Genomic DNA, 17585 nt, shown 5'->3' on the forward strand with positions numbered 1-17585 from the left:
ATATGACTAGTATTTCATATGGTTAAAAAGTAGGTGTTACATGGTAATAATTTAGATTAGGGGTCTTCAAACTTTTTCAGCCCAAGGACCCCCCCTTTATTATTGACATTTTTTCTACCTTAAGGTGATTAATCATGGGACAACAATATGGGCAGTTGATGACACTCCCATCGTGATTGGGCAACATAATTTCTATCTGAACGATTTGGATATTTATGGGCAACGAGAAAATCCAATCAGAGTGCTAGCAATGACTCACATGACCAACCATCCGTGAGCTTCAATAAAGATACCAGGGTCACAATAGTGAAGGGAGGGAAAAAGAGTAGCTTCGTATATCTTTTTACTCCGCTAAGTGTTTATGTTGAAACACAAAATGGACATTTTACTTCATCAAATGCTTAAAAAAACAACTAACATCTATTTTTACTTGCTAAAGTTGTTAAACTGTAAACTGTAACAGTAAACTGTTAGCTGCCATTACTCCATTGAGATTGAATGGGATTTAATTAAATAGCTGTGGTTTTGCTAACAAAGTTGCTAGTTGTCTGCTGCCCTCATTAGTTGCACTGTGTTGCCAAAAAATTGCCCGGTCTGTCATCAGCTATAGAGTTAACAATCACAGCTTGAGTATGGATGCAATATCTCATAGCCTACCTAGTGAGAGGTTGTCTGACCCCGGTGAGTGGCACAGATTCTGGGGCAGATGGACGTCACTTTGGTTTTGACGCAAAGATAACTAAATGGTGCATGTTCTCACGGTGATCACATGATTGCATGAAGACTCATATGTAGCCTATATGATATTTTATAAACTAATACAAATCAGATTTTCTACGTTCTGTTTATGTTTATGTAGCCTATAGAAAGTTTTTAATTTTTCTGAAGAGGAAAAAAAATGCTTCAGATTAAATAATTTGGCAGACCCCCAGCAGTACCTCCGTGGACCTCCTCGGGATCGTGGACCCCCGGTTGAATTTTACTGATTTAGATAGATTAGTTTATTAAGCACACAAAGTAATACAGAGAATATAACTTAGTAAATAAGAAACAGTGGGAACAGTATATATAGTTGAATCTAGAGTTGGTAAAATAACCCAGAATGCCCTTTTTAGTACCAAGTATAAGGCCTAGGGGATGTTACACATGTTTTTTCCAGGATATTTAACTTTTTCTATCATTTCCTATGCCTGGAAAATTGATTAATAATTTCCCTGATTTTCCAGGACGCATAGGAACCCTGTCAGATATCCAATAAAGTCAGCATTCAAACCAGCTAGCAATGGGACAGTTCTAATGTAATAATTTTGCCATGTCAGCCATTTTGACATGAAATTGTAGGGCAAGCACTGTTGTTAGTAAATACGTAATAAACATTCTGTTCAATTTAAGTGTAGCAGAATCGAAATCTTGATTATAATGATTTTTCGGTAACACTTTACTTGACGGGTGAGTTCATAACACATTAATAGCAGCTGTCATAAACTGCACATAAAGCATTCATGACTGTTTCATGAGACATGACTCAACATTCATACCAAACCTTTCATGAATGTGGAAGACAGAACTACGACAACTTGTCAAAATAAAAGTCCAACAATCGCAAAGCAGCATTGCCGTTTTTGTTCCAAACCTCTTACCTGATCACGTCACATCTGAGTCAATGGGCTGCTACTCCAGTGCCAAAAAGACAGAACACGGTCAAGCAAATTTTTGTTTCATAAAAATGTTTTTGTTTTATGATGTAACCTTTGCAGATGATTTCTCATCTTTTGCTACTGGGAATGTCCAACCGTTCCAGGTTACATAAATACTGGTCAGCTGAATGTAGGCTAGTTTACCTCCCAGTGTTAAACTCAGTGATTACGAATACTTCACAACTTGTATAGTAAAGTGACATTCGATAAAGACTTCAAAAGGTGAAAGAAAGACAAAAAGATGAAGATATTCATGAAATATTTAAATAAAGTGTTACCAATTTTTCTAAACAAAGCTCAGAAGGAGGGTTGATTGTCAGCCATCACACACTCAACTTCTATTTGTTGGAGATAAAACCCTCCTTACCTGCCTAATACGTCACACTCTGGAGTCTCAAAGCCTCCCACCACCTCCCCTTTCTACTTAATTTTACTATTAGCTCTCAACTCTAATTACCCCTTATCCATAGGGGATGTCAGCGTACATTACTCGCACGTGATCTCTGCTATTGTCATCCAGGACCATGGCCAGCTAACATGCTTATTTTCAGCACTCAGTATAAAGCAATCCAATGGGCGAACTAGTAAAATGTAATTTTTAACACCTGGGCATGTCATATATGTCAAAAATGGCTGCTGTGAAAAGGTCCTGTCCGAGTTATTTAGAACCCAGCAACAAATAGACAAACCACACTGAAAACATAACTTCCTTGGCAAAGAAAGTGATTCTTTTTTTTTTTTTTACCTGAATCCAACATCTGTGTGAAGAGGTACATCCCATGATTGCCTGCTGTCTCTCTGAGAGCTTATAGGATTGTGACAGAAGATCAAGAGTGAACCATCTTCGGAGATTCTGTAAGTATCCATGCAGTGATATGTCTGAGATGCTTCTTGCAAAACCTACAGGGGGAGAGAATGTAAACAATTAACATTGCAAGGTAAACATCTTTAAACAATACTTTTACCCTTGCCCCACTGACTATTACTGAAACTCCCAGTTTCACTCAGTGACGAAGGAAGTGGGGGTGCTGAGGGTACTGCAGCAGCACCCTCTGCTTTTCCTGGATTGTTTAACTGCAACGGCAAATATAATATTATTAACGTGTATTTATTTTGTGCAAGACTATGACTAGAGCATGGAAATATTTTCGAAATGCAGCCAAACAGATGTGTCTTTGCCAATTATGATGGACACAGACAGAGGGACGTTATTAAAAATGTGCTTCCTTTACGTTTTCAAAGCAATGAAGTTTGCTTATAACAAAATAATATTACGCATATTATTGTTCATATTGTGCCATCAATGTAGCAAAACAGACAAGGTAAGAGTTTGTGTAGTAACCTTATAGTTGAACAAAACACCCCTGGCAAAGGGGCATCCCTGGTTTCACTCTCTTTAGCATGGATTAACATTAGCTGTGAAAATTAGTGTGGTTCTGGTGCCATCTGATAAATAAAAAACTGTTTAAAGTTTTAATTGCAGACACAGCCGAAGAGTTTACAAGAGTGTAAGAGTTACCTGTGAAAAGACAGGTACATTGAAGTACTCCAACACATTCCAGTCTCTCAAAGAATGCAGAGTTGTTTTTAGCAGCTCAGACGAATCATCAATGTTCATCAAACCTGGAGAGAGAGAGAGAGAGAGACACACAATCTCTGTGGTGGGTTTTGGACCTCAGTGATGCCTCTGACTTAGTGCAATATAATTACAGTGCATGCAAAGCAATATTGTTAATATTTACTTTTTGAGATAATAAATAAAAACTAAACAAAATTTTGCCATAAACTTAACATTGGCTTTGTGACATCATAATAGGCTATTTTTACATTACATTACATTTGGCTGACGCTTTTTAACCAAAGCGACTAACAACATGGTAAACAGTAAGTTTTAGAACAATTCTCACAATTTTAGGACAGTTTAAAAAAACATTAGAGTACAGTAAGAATAAGTGCGTCGGTGAGTGCTGTTTTTAACAGTTACTTGTCAGTTTAAAACGGCTGGTGAGTGCTAGGATCAGTAAGACTTGTTGTAAGTGTTGCTATGAGAGTAGATGTTCTCTAAAGAGCTGGGTCTTCAGGAGTTTTTTGAAAGTGGAAAAGGATGTCCCTGCCCTTGTAGGAACTGGCAGTGTGTTCCACCAACGAGGAACAACAGATGAGAAAAGTTTGGATTGGCTTGAGCGTACCGGTGGTAGAGCTAGACGTCGTTCGTCAGAGGAGCGCAGCGGTCTGGAGGTAGTGTAAGTTTGTATGAGGGCATTCAAGTAGGTGGGAGCAGAGCCGGAGACTACTTTGTAGGCAAGCGTTAGAGACTTGAATTTGATGAGGGCCGCCATAGGTAGCCAGTGTAGCTGGATGAGCAGCGGGGTAACATGTGCCCTTTTGGGTTGGTTGTAGACCAGGCGCGCCGCCGCGTCCTGGATCATCTGAAGTGGTTTCACTGCGCAGGCTGGGAGACCTGTCAGGAGGGCATTGCAGTAGTCGAGTCGTGAGATGACTATTGCCTGAACCAGAAGTTGGGTAGCATCTTGAGTCAAGTAAGTCCTGATTTTCCGTATGTTGTAAGAGTGCAAAACGGCATGACCGGGCGACTGAGGCAACATGATCTGAGAAGTTTAGTTGGTTGTCAAGAACAACTCCTAGATTTCTTGCAGTCCTGGTCGGTGAAACAGACAGGGAGTCAAATTTGATGTTGATGTCGTGGTGTATGGTAGGTTTAGCTGGGATGACCAGCAGTTCAGTCTTTGAGAGGTTCAGCTGGAGGTGGTGTGCCTTCATCCATGTAGCTATGTCTGAAAGGCAATCCGAGATCCGTGCTGAAACCAGGGGGTCGTCAGGTGGAAAGGACAGATAGAGCTGTGTGTCGTCTGCATAGCAGTGGTATGAGAAGCCGTGCGAACGGATAATCTGTCCCAAGGAGGTGGTGTAGATAGCAAAGAGGAGGGGGCCCAGCACTGAGCCCTGGGGGACCCCTGTGGTGAGATGGTGAGGTGCGGATAGCTGACCAAGCCATGATACGTTAAACGAGCGTCCTGTGAGGTAGGATTCAAACCAGGAGAGAGCAGAACCGGAGATTCCCATGTCAGCGAGTATAGAGAGAAGGATACGGTGATTAACCGTGTCAAAGGCAGCCGATAAGTCAAGCAGAATGAGTACTGATGACCGAGCGGTCGCCCTGGCTTCTTTTAAGGCTTCTGTTACAGACAGCAGAGCCGTTTCGGTAGAGTGGCCGCTTTTGAACCCAGACTGATTTGGATCCAGAAGGTTGTTCTGTGAAAGGAAGTCAGAGACCTGTTTGGAGACTGCTCGTTCAATGCCTTTGGATAGGAAAGGCAGTAGTGAGACAGGGCGGTAGTTCTCGACTTGAGCAGGGTTGAGAGAAGCTTTCTTAAGTAACGGTGTTACCCGGGCCATTTTGAACGCTGTTGGAAATGTGCCGGAGGTTAGCGAGGCATTGATCACATGTGTGATAGCTGGAGCGATGGTCGGGCTGATGGACTGAAGTAGGCTCGTAGGTATAGGGTCCAGCGAGCATGTGGTAGGACGGCTGCATGTCAGGAGTCTGGACACTTCACTCTCGGAGAGAGGCGTGAATGCTGAAAAAGATGTTCCAGCAGTCCCTAGAGGTTGTAGGAGTGCAGTATCTGAGTCAGATGCGTTGAGTGGGCATGTAGAGAATTGACTGCTGATTGCCGCCACTTTGTTTGTAAAAAATGAGGCGAGGGTATCTGCAGTAAGGCTGGATGGAGGAGGAGGCAGCTGAGGGTTGAGTAGCGATTTGAAGGTTGAGAAAAGTTTTCGAGTGTCTGTAGCGCTGTTGATTTTGTCATGGTAGAAAGCAGTCTTAGCAGCAGTGATGCTGGCTGAGAAGGAGGTCAGGAGTGTCTGGTAGTTTTTGAGGTCGTCAGCTAGTTTGGATTTGTGCCATTTCCTCTCCGCGGCTCTGAGTTTGGTGCGCTGCGATCGGAGGGTATCATTTAGCCATGGATGAGAATGTTTGGATCGAGCTGGCCTTGTGGTAAGAGGGCACAGCTCGTCTAGACACGAGGTCAGTGTGGAGCAGAGCGAGTCAGTGGCTTCATTAACCTCCAGAGAGGAGAAGGTGTTGAGTGGAGGTAGACCGGAGGCAACCACAGAGGAGAAGTGCGTTGGAGACAGGTTCCGGATGTTGCGGCGGAACGTGACCATCCGCTGAGGAGCCGGAGGCTGTTCTGACAGGCTGACGTTGAACTGGATGAAGAAGTGGTCAGAAAGATGGAGAGGCGTCACCATGAGGGTGTCTGTGCTGCAGTTCCGAGTGAAGATCAAGTCAAGCTCTTTGCCAGCTTTGTGAGTCGGTGGGCTTTGAACCAGTTCGAGGTCAAAGGAGTGGACCAGGGCCAAAAAGTCCGCTGAGCCTGGGGCATCTAAGTGGCTATTAACACTTACAATGCAATCAGATGCACCTGTGCTGTCTCAGTGGGAAGCTACACCAGGCACGTAACTGAAACCTTCTGTTTGCGTTGCGTCTGCTGCAACAATTAGTGATCAATGGAAGTAGCTACACCAGATGTGATAGCGGCGCGTATGTTAAAAAAAAATAGACCAATCTTTTAAAATGCATTTTACACGTCGCGAACGGAACGCTACAGTTACACGCCTGGTGTAAATTCCTTGTCACTGACTGCAGCAACTTCAATGGAACCTTTTCTCTTTTTTAACTATTTTTAAAATAAGACTTTTTATAGCATAGTAACCACTATGATTGCCCTACAACACACTGGCAACCATCTAAAGTACCCTAGCAACCACCTTAGCAACCAACATGACCCTAGGAACCAACATAGCAACCACATTTTATAGCATAGTAACCACTATGCTAACTGTCGCGAACGGAACGCTACAGTTACACACCTGGTGTAAATTCCCTGTCACTGACTGCAGCAACTTCAATGGAACCTTTTCTCTTTTTTAACTATTTTTTTTTAAATAAGACTACTAATAACTTTTATAGCATAGTAACCACTATGATTGCCCTAACAACACCCTAGCAACCATCTCAAGTACCTTAGCAATAACCTAGCAACCAACATGATCACCCTAGTAACCAGCAATTACTGCTGGTAACCACAATATCCACCCAAGCAACACTCTAGCAACCATCTCAAGTACCCTAGCAACCAACATAGCAACAACTTGTTAAAGTATAGTAACCACTATGATTGTCCTAGCAACACCCTAGCAACCATCTCAAGTACCTTAGCAACAACCTAGCAACCACTATCATAACGTCAACCTAGCAACCACCTTCGCAACCAACATGATTACCCTAGCAACTCAGCAACCTGCAATTAACATATTAACCACTTTATATAACTTAGGAACCACTATGTTTATTCTAGCAACACCTTAGCAACCACTTCAAGTACCTTAGCAACATCCTAGCATCGGCTTTGCAAGAACTTGTATTTCTATCAGGAAATATATTTCTAGTTTCACATACTAATTCAGCCATTTCAAATTTCATTCACTAATTTCAAAAGGCTAGTTAAAGACGTACTCCTCTTCCACTGGTGGGGACTATCCCGCCATTTTGTCTTGAATGAAACAAACATCATAAATGACACCAGCGCATAATAATTCTTGGGACAGATTTGGCCGTCAAGGATCCACCTGCTGGATACTTGGCCGTTGGGGAAAAAATGGCAGGATTTGTCGGCCAAATTTCGAAGAAGCGGTTGAAGGAGCTCTAGTCACAGCACCATGACATAACCGGTCTACGAATCTAGCCCCTAAAACAATCCAGCCCGCTGTAATGGGACAAAGCTTATGTGTGTGTGTGTATAGGGAGGTTGTGGGTTCTTGAAAGGTTATTGACATTTGATCTTAACAGCCAATCATGACAGCTCTTCCTTCCTTGATTGATGGGATTGTTGATGGCTCAGTACAAACCACCATCTTTCAGCTTCATCTTTAGCTTTCAGTTTGCACCTAACACAGGAGCAAACACTGAACGGACAGCTAAAGGACTATGAGGAGCAATTTACTGAATCTGACTAATAGTATGGAAATAAAGTCATGAACATTCCATTTGACTCAATACAAGTAAAACTACAGACAAATCGGCACCCATACTGAAATTGGACATGCGTTGTAGAATACTGCCAAAATACTGGCCAAACACCTTTCTGTTGCAGTCAGGATGTCACACTGTTTTTTTATTCTTATCTTGATTTAACAGTTTTGGCATTGAATTACAGATTTAGATATTTATTAACTATTACAATTGTTAATTGTTACCATCACTGAAGAGGCGAATGAGTTCCTGGTTCTGAATAAAACAGCCCATGACTCTGTCCTGGTTGAGCTTTGAATGCAATAGATTCCACACTGGGCCATTCTTCATCATGTCAGCTTCAATTTTTGTGACATTAAAATTACTTAGCCCCTACAATCACAAAAAAAACGTTACCTATAGTAATCTTAGTTTAGAGACAAAAAATTAGATGGAGAAAGAGCTACAAAGGGAAGGTGAGACTACTCACAGGACATTTATGTAATCTTTCTGCTCTTTTGTCATGGAAGTTTATCAATAAAGGTGCCATGGGTTGACTCCTGGTTTTTATATCCTCCAGTTTCCCAAAGTTCTCCATCAGCCTCTGCCAAATATTCAATGCATGGACACCTCAAACATTTGATATGTCCAATCTACAGACTGCACTTAACAACATTTTGTTACTGTAACTTTATAATTTTCTTAACTTAGCTATTTATGACCACACAAAATTCAACTGTAAAGAGTTCCCCAATTTTATCTGCACAATAATAAACCATTGCAATGGCATCAAATATGTGAACCCAGATAATATTAGTACTATTATTACTAATATTACTATTAATAATAATCATCATTATGATTATTATTATTATTGAAGCTTATGTGGTTTTGACATTTTGTTAAAAATAAAACATCAAAAGTGGGTGTACAGTTGGAAAGAAGAAGACAGTAAGCAGCAACAAATAGTAACTCATGAATCAGTTTGGAAAAAGATTCCAGGTCCAGGCACTCAGTAGGATGCACATTTTTTTAACATTTATTATTTAGGGATAATCCATTAAAAAACACCAACGCGTGTCGGCTCACCAGCCTTCATCAGGGTGTTGGGAACAGAAAGTCTGAGCATAATTATAGCATGGGTTTCAGGTGTGCCAATGAGGCACTTGCTATACATTTCTTCAGCCACTAGGGGCAGTCATTTTTGTCAAGCAGGTCAATAATCAAAAACAACAGGGCAGTTGGGAAAATCCAATTGAGAAACTAGCAATGACATCATTCCAAATGATTATTCTTCACAAACAAAGAACTCCACATCAAAATTGAACAAATATGAACACACCATGTATCACAATTCATAGTCAAGATCACGATAGCAATTCCAAATACTCTAAATGCATTCCATACATTAAAAGACAGTAAATATGAATAGGTTATACATTACAGTTCATGATCAAGATGTCAAAAGTAGTTCTAAAACCTTGGTGCAGGTCTACTCCACACATGTATCAAAAAGTCCATTAATCACAAATCACGGTAAAGATTACAACAGTAATTTTAAAATCTGGATGTATTCTTCATGTCAAAACTAAATAAGTCCTAACAAGTTCTGTCAAATGTCATAATTCATGGTCATTCTAAAATGTACTAAAATTTACTCCACACAACAACATATCAAACAGACCCATTGTTCTGAAGACCCACAATAGGCTACAAAAAACTACAGAAAAGGTGAAAGGTCAAAATCTTCATTGAGACCTGGATGGCTAGTAGCTCTTAGCGAATAGATCCAGTATGTCTCCCTCTGTTTAAGGCGTTTTATTTTGTCCCCACCCCTGGCATCAAGGCAAATAGATTCAATACCAATTACTCTTAATGTTCTGCCCTCCCATGATTCTGCATAATGTTTGGCCATTGGGTAATTCATATTTCATACTCTTAATGTTCTGCCCTCCCATGATTCTGCATAATGTTTGGCCATTGGGTAATTCATATTTCTAGTTCGAATGGCATACCTATGTTCAGCTACCCTGTCTCTTAGTCTCCTTTTCGTAAGGCCTACATAGAAACAACCACAAGGACATTCTAATCGATAGACCACGTGAGTAGTATTGCAATTTATGAAACTGTTAACAGAATAGGTCTTATTATTGAGAACATCTATAAATCTGTCAGTTTTAACCATATTCTCACAATAATTGCAATTACCACAGGGGAAGTTTCTCTTGGGTTGGCGAAGCCAAGTTTCACGTTTTGGAGCAGAGAGGTGACTTCTCACTAATTTGTCTTTAATAGTAGGGGCCCTTCTAAAACTAATCCCAGGGGGTTCAGTGAATATTTCCCGTAGGGCTGGGTCACATTCAATGAGGTTCCTGTTCTTCTTTATGATATGTTTAATCTGGACAGCCTCTTTGCTATAGCGGGTGACAAAATAGGGTTTCTGAGTTGGCACTTTTGGGGGTCTAGATCTAAGCAGGCTCTTCCTCTCAAGTGCTTGTGCTCGATTATGAGTTTGAACGAGAGTTTGGGTTTGATACCCTCTCTGTCGAAAGCGCTGCTGCATATCCATAGATTGATGCATAAAGTCCTGATCTGAGTCACAGATACGCTTTAATCTCTGTATCTGTCCATAGGGTATGTTAGTGATAAGCCATGGCGGGTGAAAGCTATCTGCATGCAGTATAGTGTTCCGATCTGTGGCCTTTCTGAAAATAGACGTATGCAAGAATCCCTCATTGTCTTTAGAGATACGTACTGTAGATCCAGAAAGTTTATGGCTTGCAGATCATACTCCAGACTAAGTTTTAGGTTCTCATTTAGGCTGTTTACATAACTATGGAAGTCTAGAAGTTCTTTTTCTGTGCCTGAAAAAAACAGTATCACATCATCAATAAATCTACCCCACCACAAGACTTTATCTCTGAAAGGGTTGACTTGCGAGAAGATATACTGTTCCTCCCACAAGCCTAGAAACAGATTGGCATAGTTGGGCGCAAAGCAAGCGCCCATTGCAGTCCCCTTTTCCTGTCTGTACAGTTTATCTTGAAAGAGAAAAACATTGTTCTTTAAAGTCCACTCAGTAAGTTGCACTATAAAGTCACTGGGAGGCATCAAATGTTCTGAGTCATATGGAGGGCTACTCAACAGAAACAAACAGACCCTCACCCCTTTTTTGCGAGGGTAGTCCTCCTAAATAATAGGTCTATGTGATTTTTACTTTTAAATTATCAATATTGTGTAGGCCTATAAGTATATATTAAGCAACTGTATTTTCATCTGATTCTTTATACATTATTAATACATTAATATCAATATGCAACACTACCAACATTTTTGTTCAGTTTGTTCATTTCAAAGTTTGCATGGGGAATCTAATCTAAAAATATTTTAACACAAAAAAAACAAACAATCTTTATGTGCAATTCATAATTTGGGTTACAATTTGTACCCATTATACCCACCCACCATTATGAATTCAGGGGTTGTTTAAGTTCTGATTTCAGTGGACAATTCGGTTTTAACATTTCAATAGTAATGGCCCACACCACCCTAACATACGAAAACCCCTTTTAAAGTTATTGCACACCTGAAATCTCTCCATGATCTGACAGAAAAGGTAATGCACGGTCCTGCTCAGTCATGCATGCCACAAAATTTTCAGCGCTATTATACGGCAGTAGCCTACAGAGGAGAAAAGGCCTGTGAGCTAAAGCAATTGTTTTTCAGTCCTTGAACAATCATGCAAGAACCGTATTTGACGACTATGGAATGGCCACAGAACTTTTGCAAAGATATGCTTCCATTGGCTACACCAGACGAGCAAGTTTTTTCCCCTTTACTGTCTATGCATGCGAGCAGCGTGTATGCTTCCGTTGTTGTTTAAAGATTGAATGGGAAACGGATTTGGAGCCAAAGGCTAAAATTTAACGCAGCTACAATTTGTAATGTATCACCAATATCAATTTAATGTTACAGATGTATGGCTACATACATTCTTAAAATGGTTCTGGTCTAGACTTAAATATCTATTGAAAACTTCACAATGGAGCGTGTTTTTAGAGCGTGATCTGCAGGCGACCTGTTGGCTATTTTTAGAAGGTGTGCTGGGGGTGCCTCGTGGGCACCATGTTGGAGACCACTGCTCTAGACCATAGATTCTCAAAGTGCGGCCCGGGGGCCAATGGCGGCCCGCGATAACATCTGATAACATCTGTAAAACTGTTAAAACTGTACAACTGTACTGTGTGCTTTGAAAATAATGAATCTCCATTTAGTGGTGTTTCGTGGCCGTCAGGTTTTCCTGTGGTGCTTTGGTAGCTGGAATTGCCCCTGAATAAGGCCTATGCTGATAAGAAGCAAGGCACACTGAGACTGTTTGTTCTAAATAAGTTTGTACTTGAAATGGACTACAACCAGAACTGTTATATCCCAAATTTGTCTGTTAGAGGGTAGAGAACCCCAGGGATTGTGTGTGCATTGCAATTTTTCTTAAGATTTCCACAAGTTTTGCCAGGTTTAGCCTCAGTTATGAATTAAAATGTGTTTAATGCAATAAATATAAACTGTAGAGATGCAACCTGGTCATTAAAATGATTACAAATGGGATTTTTCCCCCAGGTTTTTTTTTTTTCTTTTGCTCCCCCCGCCCCTTTGACGGCCCTCAGTTCAATGTTGGGTTCCTGAATTGGCCCTCACCAATCAAAACTTTGAGAACCCCTGCTCTAGACCCTCATTATGTACAATGTTGCTGTATAAAGATTCCACATCCATAGTGGCCATAATGCAAGAGCCTATGTTGGATATTTGGTCTATTTTGTTTAAAACCTGGGTAGTGTCCTGAATGTAAGCAGGCAAATCAGCAACAAAAGGCTTAATGAAGTAATCAACAAACTTAGAAGCAGGTTCTGTTATTGAGCCATTACCACTTATTATAGGTCTACCAGGTGGATTCTCTAGATCCTTATGGATTTTAGGCAGTATATAGAAAGTAGAATATCGTGGGTATGGGCAGAGCAAAAACTCATATTCATGCTTAGTAATCCAATTGTGTGATTTTGCCGTGTTCAGCAGATGCTCTAGCTCTCTTTTCATAGTGTCCATTGGATTAGATGAGGGCTTAGAGTAGTACTGAGGAAGAGGAAAACGCGGATGGGTGGGAGGCGGCGCACTCCACTCCCAGCCACCTCCAACCACGAGGAGTCGTCTGAAACATCAGTCGTAATTAATATCTCAGACTTACCCCTCTCTGATGACTGTGTCTCTGTCCTATCTAAGGGCCTCTCATTTTCGACCACCTACTCAGGTAAAGACTTTGACACCAAAGTGGACCTCTATCGATTCTATAGAAGTTTACACTGGTACCACCAGAACACACAGGGTACCACCTACTCAACCACTGTAGTAAACTCTCCATTTCGGCCTAAATCTACTTTCTCACCCTGCACTACAAATCCCACATTGGCTACCTTTACCAAAAAGGTATCCTATGAAGTAGAAAGATTGTACAGTAAACAAAAAAAGACACATTATAATCTCACAAAAAAAGAATCTGAAGCACTGAAGTGGCTTTTAGATAGAGATTATATAATTATAAAAAGTGCTGATAAGGGGGGTGCTGTCTCTGTGTGGGACAAGGAGAAATATATAAGTGAAGCTCTACGCCAACTGGAGAACTCTCAGTACTACTCTAAGCCCTCATCCAATCCAATGGACACTATGAAAAGAGAGCTAGAGCATCTGCTGAACACGGCAAAATCACACAATTGGATTACTAAGAATGAATGAGTTTTTGCTCTGCCCATACCCACGATATTCTACTTTCTATATACTGCCTAAAATCCATAAGGATCTAGAGAATCCACCTGGTAGACCTATAATAAGTGGTAATGGCTCAATAACAGAACCTTACTTTAGAACTTTAAAAGGGGTTTTCGTATGTTAGGGTGGTGTGGGCCATTACTATTGAAATGTTAAAACCGAATTGTCCACTGAAATCAGAACTTAAACAACCCCTGAATTCATAATGGTGGGTGGGTATAATGGGTACAAATTGTAACCCAAATTATGAATTGCACAAAAAGATTGTTTGGGTTTTTTTGTGTTAAAATTTTTTTAGATTAGATTCCCCATGCAAACTTTGAAATGAACAAACTGAACAAAAATGTTGGTAGTGTTGCATATTGATATTAATGTATTAATAATGTATAAAGAATCAGATGAAAATACAGTTGCTTAATATATACTTATAGGCCTACACAATATTGATAATTTAAAAGTAAAAATCACATAGACCTATTATTTAGGAGGACTACCCTCGCAAAAAAGGGGTGAGGGTCTGTTTGTTTCTGTTGAGTAGCCCTCCATATGACTCAGAACATTTGATGCCTCCCAGTGACTTTATAGTGCAACTTACTGAGTGAACTTTAAAGAAAAATGTTTTTCTCTTTCAAGATAAACTGTACAGACAGGAAAAGGGGACTGCAATGGGCGCTTGCTTTGCGCCCAACTATGCCAATCTGTTTCTAGGCTTGTGGGAGGAACGGTATATCTTCTCGCAAGTCAACCCTTTCAGAGATAAAGTCTTGTGGTGGGGTAGATTTATTGATGATGTGATACTGTTTTTTTCAGGCACAGAAAAAGAACTTCTAGACTTCCATAGTTATGTAAACAGCCTAAATGAGAACCTAAAACTTAGTCTGGAGTATGATCTGCAAGCCATAAACTTTCTAGATCTACGTATCTCTAAAGACAATGAGGGATTCTTGCATACGTCTATTTTCAGAGAGGCCACAGATCGGAACACTATACTGCATGCAGATAGCTTTCACCCGCCATGGCTTATCACTAACATACCCTATGGACAGATACAGAGATTAAAGCGTATCTGTGACTCAGATCAGGACTTTATGCATCAATCTATGGATATGCAGCAGCGCTTTCGACAGAGAGGGTATCGAACCCAAACTCTCGTTCAAGCTCATAATCGAGCACAAGCACTTGAGAGGAAGAGCCTGCTTAGATCTAGACCCCCAAAAGTGCCAACTCAGAAACCCTATTTTGTCACCCGCTATAGCAAAGAGGCTGTCCAGATTAAACATATCATAAAGAAGAACAGGAACCTCATTGAATGTGACCCAGCCCTACGGGAAATATTCACTGAACCCCCTGGGATTAGTTTTAGAAGGGCCCCTACTATTAAAGACAAATTAGTGAGAAGTCACAGGAGACAGGGTAGCTGAACATAAGTATGCCATTCGAACTAGAAATATGAATTACCCAATGGCCAAACATTATGCAGAAGCTAATCATGGGAGGGATTCAACATTAAGAGTAATTGGTATTGAATCTATTCGCCTTGATGCCAGGGGTGGGGACAAAATAAAACGCCTTAAACAGAGGGAGACATACTGGATCTATTCGCTGAGAGCTACTAGCCATCCAGGTCTCAATGAAGATTTTGACCTTTCACCTTTTCTGTAGTTTTTTGTAGCCTATTGTGGGTCTTCAGAACAATGGGTCTGTTTGATATGTTGTTGTGTGGAGTAAATTTTAGTACATTTTAGAATAACCATGAATTATGACATTTGACAGAACCTGTTAGGACTTATTTAGTTTTGACATGAAGAATACATCCAGATTTTAGAATTACTGTTCTAATCTTTACCGTGATTTGTGATTTATGGACTTTTTGATACATGTGTGGAGTAGACCTGCACCAAGGTTTTAGAACTACTGTTGACATCTTGATCATGAACTGTAATGTATAACCTATTCATATTTACTGTCTTTTAATGCATGTATGGAATGCGTTTAGAGTTTTTGGAATTGCTATCGTGATCTTGACTATGAATTGTGATACATGGTGTGTTCATATTTGTTCAATTTTGAAGTGGAGTTCTTTGTTTGTGAAGAATAATCATTTGGAATGATGTCATTGCTAGTTTCTCAATTGGATTTTCCCAACTGCCCTGTTGTTTTTGATTACTGACCTGCTTGACAAAATGACTGCCCCTAGTGGCTGAAGAAATGTATAGCAAGTGCCTCATTGGCACACCTGAAACCCATGTTATAATTATGCTCAGACTCTCTGTTCCCAACACCCTGATGAAGGCTGGTGAGCCGACACGCGTTGGTGTTTTTTAATGGATTAGCCCTAAATAATAAATGTTCAAAAAATTTGCATTCTACTGAGTGCCTGGACCTGGAATCTTTTTCCAAACTGATTCATGAACTTTTAACCCATCCAAGAGCACCAGAGGATACAAGGAATACCTGTAGCACTCCAGCTTTTGTCAAGCAGTAACTCACCTTTAAAATTCCCTAAAATGAGGTTTGCTATAAAAAAAACCTTAACTACACAAATGTGTTTATTGTTACTGCTTATGGCCTCTTACGGTCTCTTCCAACTGTTCACATAAAAGAAAGACCTCCTGTGTTCTATTCAAACACACCCCCATCTTCCTACATCCCGGGCAACTAGGATTAGGGAAAAGATAAGACTAGATAGAACCCATATATGAATATACAAAGAAAATTAAACTTGTGAAAGTGCATCAACTACAATAAGCTACAAAAAGACACCTTAGCCCTGTTATAGGTACACTATGCAGGTTTAGGTATTTTTGCCTACTGTAGAGCTCCCTCAAGATTCGCAAGGTAATGTTTCACGATTCTTGCGAGATTTGCCGGGATGCCGTTCTTGAAGTTGCATGGCTGGTTTTCTCGATAGCAACTCACTATGTCTATGCTGTATAGCTATCCTAGGTGAACAATTTGCCTAAACAAGTTTGTTTACCATCAAATTGGCTTCATGAAGGTTATATTAAGGTGAAAATCTTGCATAGAGTACCTTTAAAGGGACTTGCAACTTTACTTTAAAGGAACACGCCACCCAATGTCAGTAGTAATATATATTCTTACCTTAACTTTCACGAGTTGAGTCATACCTCTCCCGTGTCGGTACGTGCACTCAAACGCTCTGGTGCGCGGCGCGAATGTGTTAGCATGTTGCTATGCTAGCGGGCTCAGATGTAGCCATAGATCAGGGGTGTCAAACTCATATTAGGCCGTGGGCCAGATTTGCTGGAATGAGACCTCATTGGTGCCGTCATTGTCATGGTCATTATAATTTCTCTGCATTGGTATCAGAGTGTTGTTTGATGATATACTCCTTTATTATACCCACTTATGAGCAAACAAGTACAAATCATTTACCCGTCATATCCTGCTCTTTCTCTCTTAAAATGCCCTACTTCAGTTTTTTGGCCTCTTCCTTCCTGAGGATGGTATGTAGTGCTATGTTTAATCAATTTATCACAGATATTGCTTATTAAACATTTTTGAAGACAGCTGGATGTGAATATCTTTTCTTTCTAATGTTCCCTTCCTACCCAAAACATCTTGGGGGCCGTATGAAACCTGCTGGCGGGCCTGATCTGGCCCCCAGGCCTTATGTTTGACACCCCTGCCATAGATAGAAGTAATCAAAAACATCCACGTTTTCCCTACTTAAATACAGTTGCACGAGTAGTTGATAAAAATGTGTACGGTCACACAACATGAAACGTGGCGATTTTCCAAACGAATAAACAGGAGAACTACAATGTGTGGCGCAATAGCACTGGTGCCTTTGGTGCCTGTGCCAAATATCTATCAGTTCAGTTAATCCATTCCTAGTCATGAAGGCCAATTGGGCTGGCGTTTATGTCCGGTTTCCATGGTGCTAAGCGGACGAGAGCTGTAGACTCCCCCTGGACGGGATACCAGTCCATCGCAGGTTACTCCCAGCAGAAGCTGGTACCCATTTTACAGCTGGGTAGAGATGACGTGCCTTGTCCAAGGGCACAACGTGC

At 40.7% G+C, this 17585-nt stretch overlaps 1 protein-coding gene across 6 annotated transcripts in view; it reads right to left on the reverse strand.

The window, feature by feature from the left end:
* The window catches only part of spag17 (sperm associated antigen 17), a 281640-nt gene that overhangs the window by 163759 nt on the left and 100296 nt on the right, over window positions 1–17585 (reverse strand). For all 6 annotated transcript variants that reach the window (XM_042056132.1, XM_042056130.1, XM_042056131.1 and 3 more), the window contains 4 exons: window positions 8225–8338; window positions 7980–8127; window positions 3217–3320; window positions 2443–2597 (listed from right to left, as the gene is read on the reverse strand). In XM_042056132.1, coding sequence (XP_041912066.1) covers window positions 2443–2597; window positions 3217–3320; window positions 7980–8127; window positions 8225–8338 — 521 coding nt within the window. The remainder of the gene's footprint in view (window positions 1–2442; window positions 2598–3216; window positions 3321–7979; window positions 8128–8224; window positions 8339–17585) is intronic.

This window comes from Alosa sapidissima, chromosome 12 (genome assembly GCF_018492685.1).
Source record: "Alosa sapidissima isolate fAloSap1 chromosome 12, fAloSap1.pri, whole genome shotgun sequence".
NCBI classification, from domain to species: Eukaryota; Metazoa; Chordata; class Actinopteri; order Clupeiformes; family Clupeidae; genus Alosa; species Alosa sapidissima.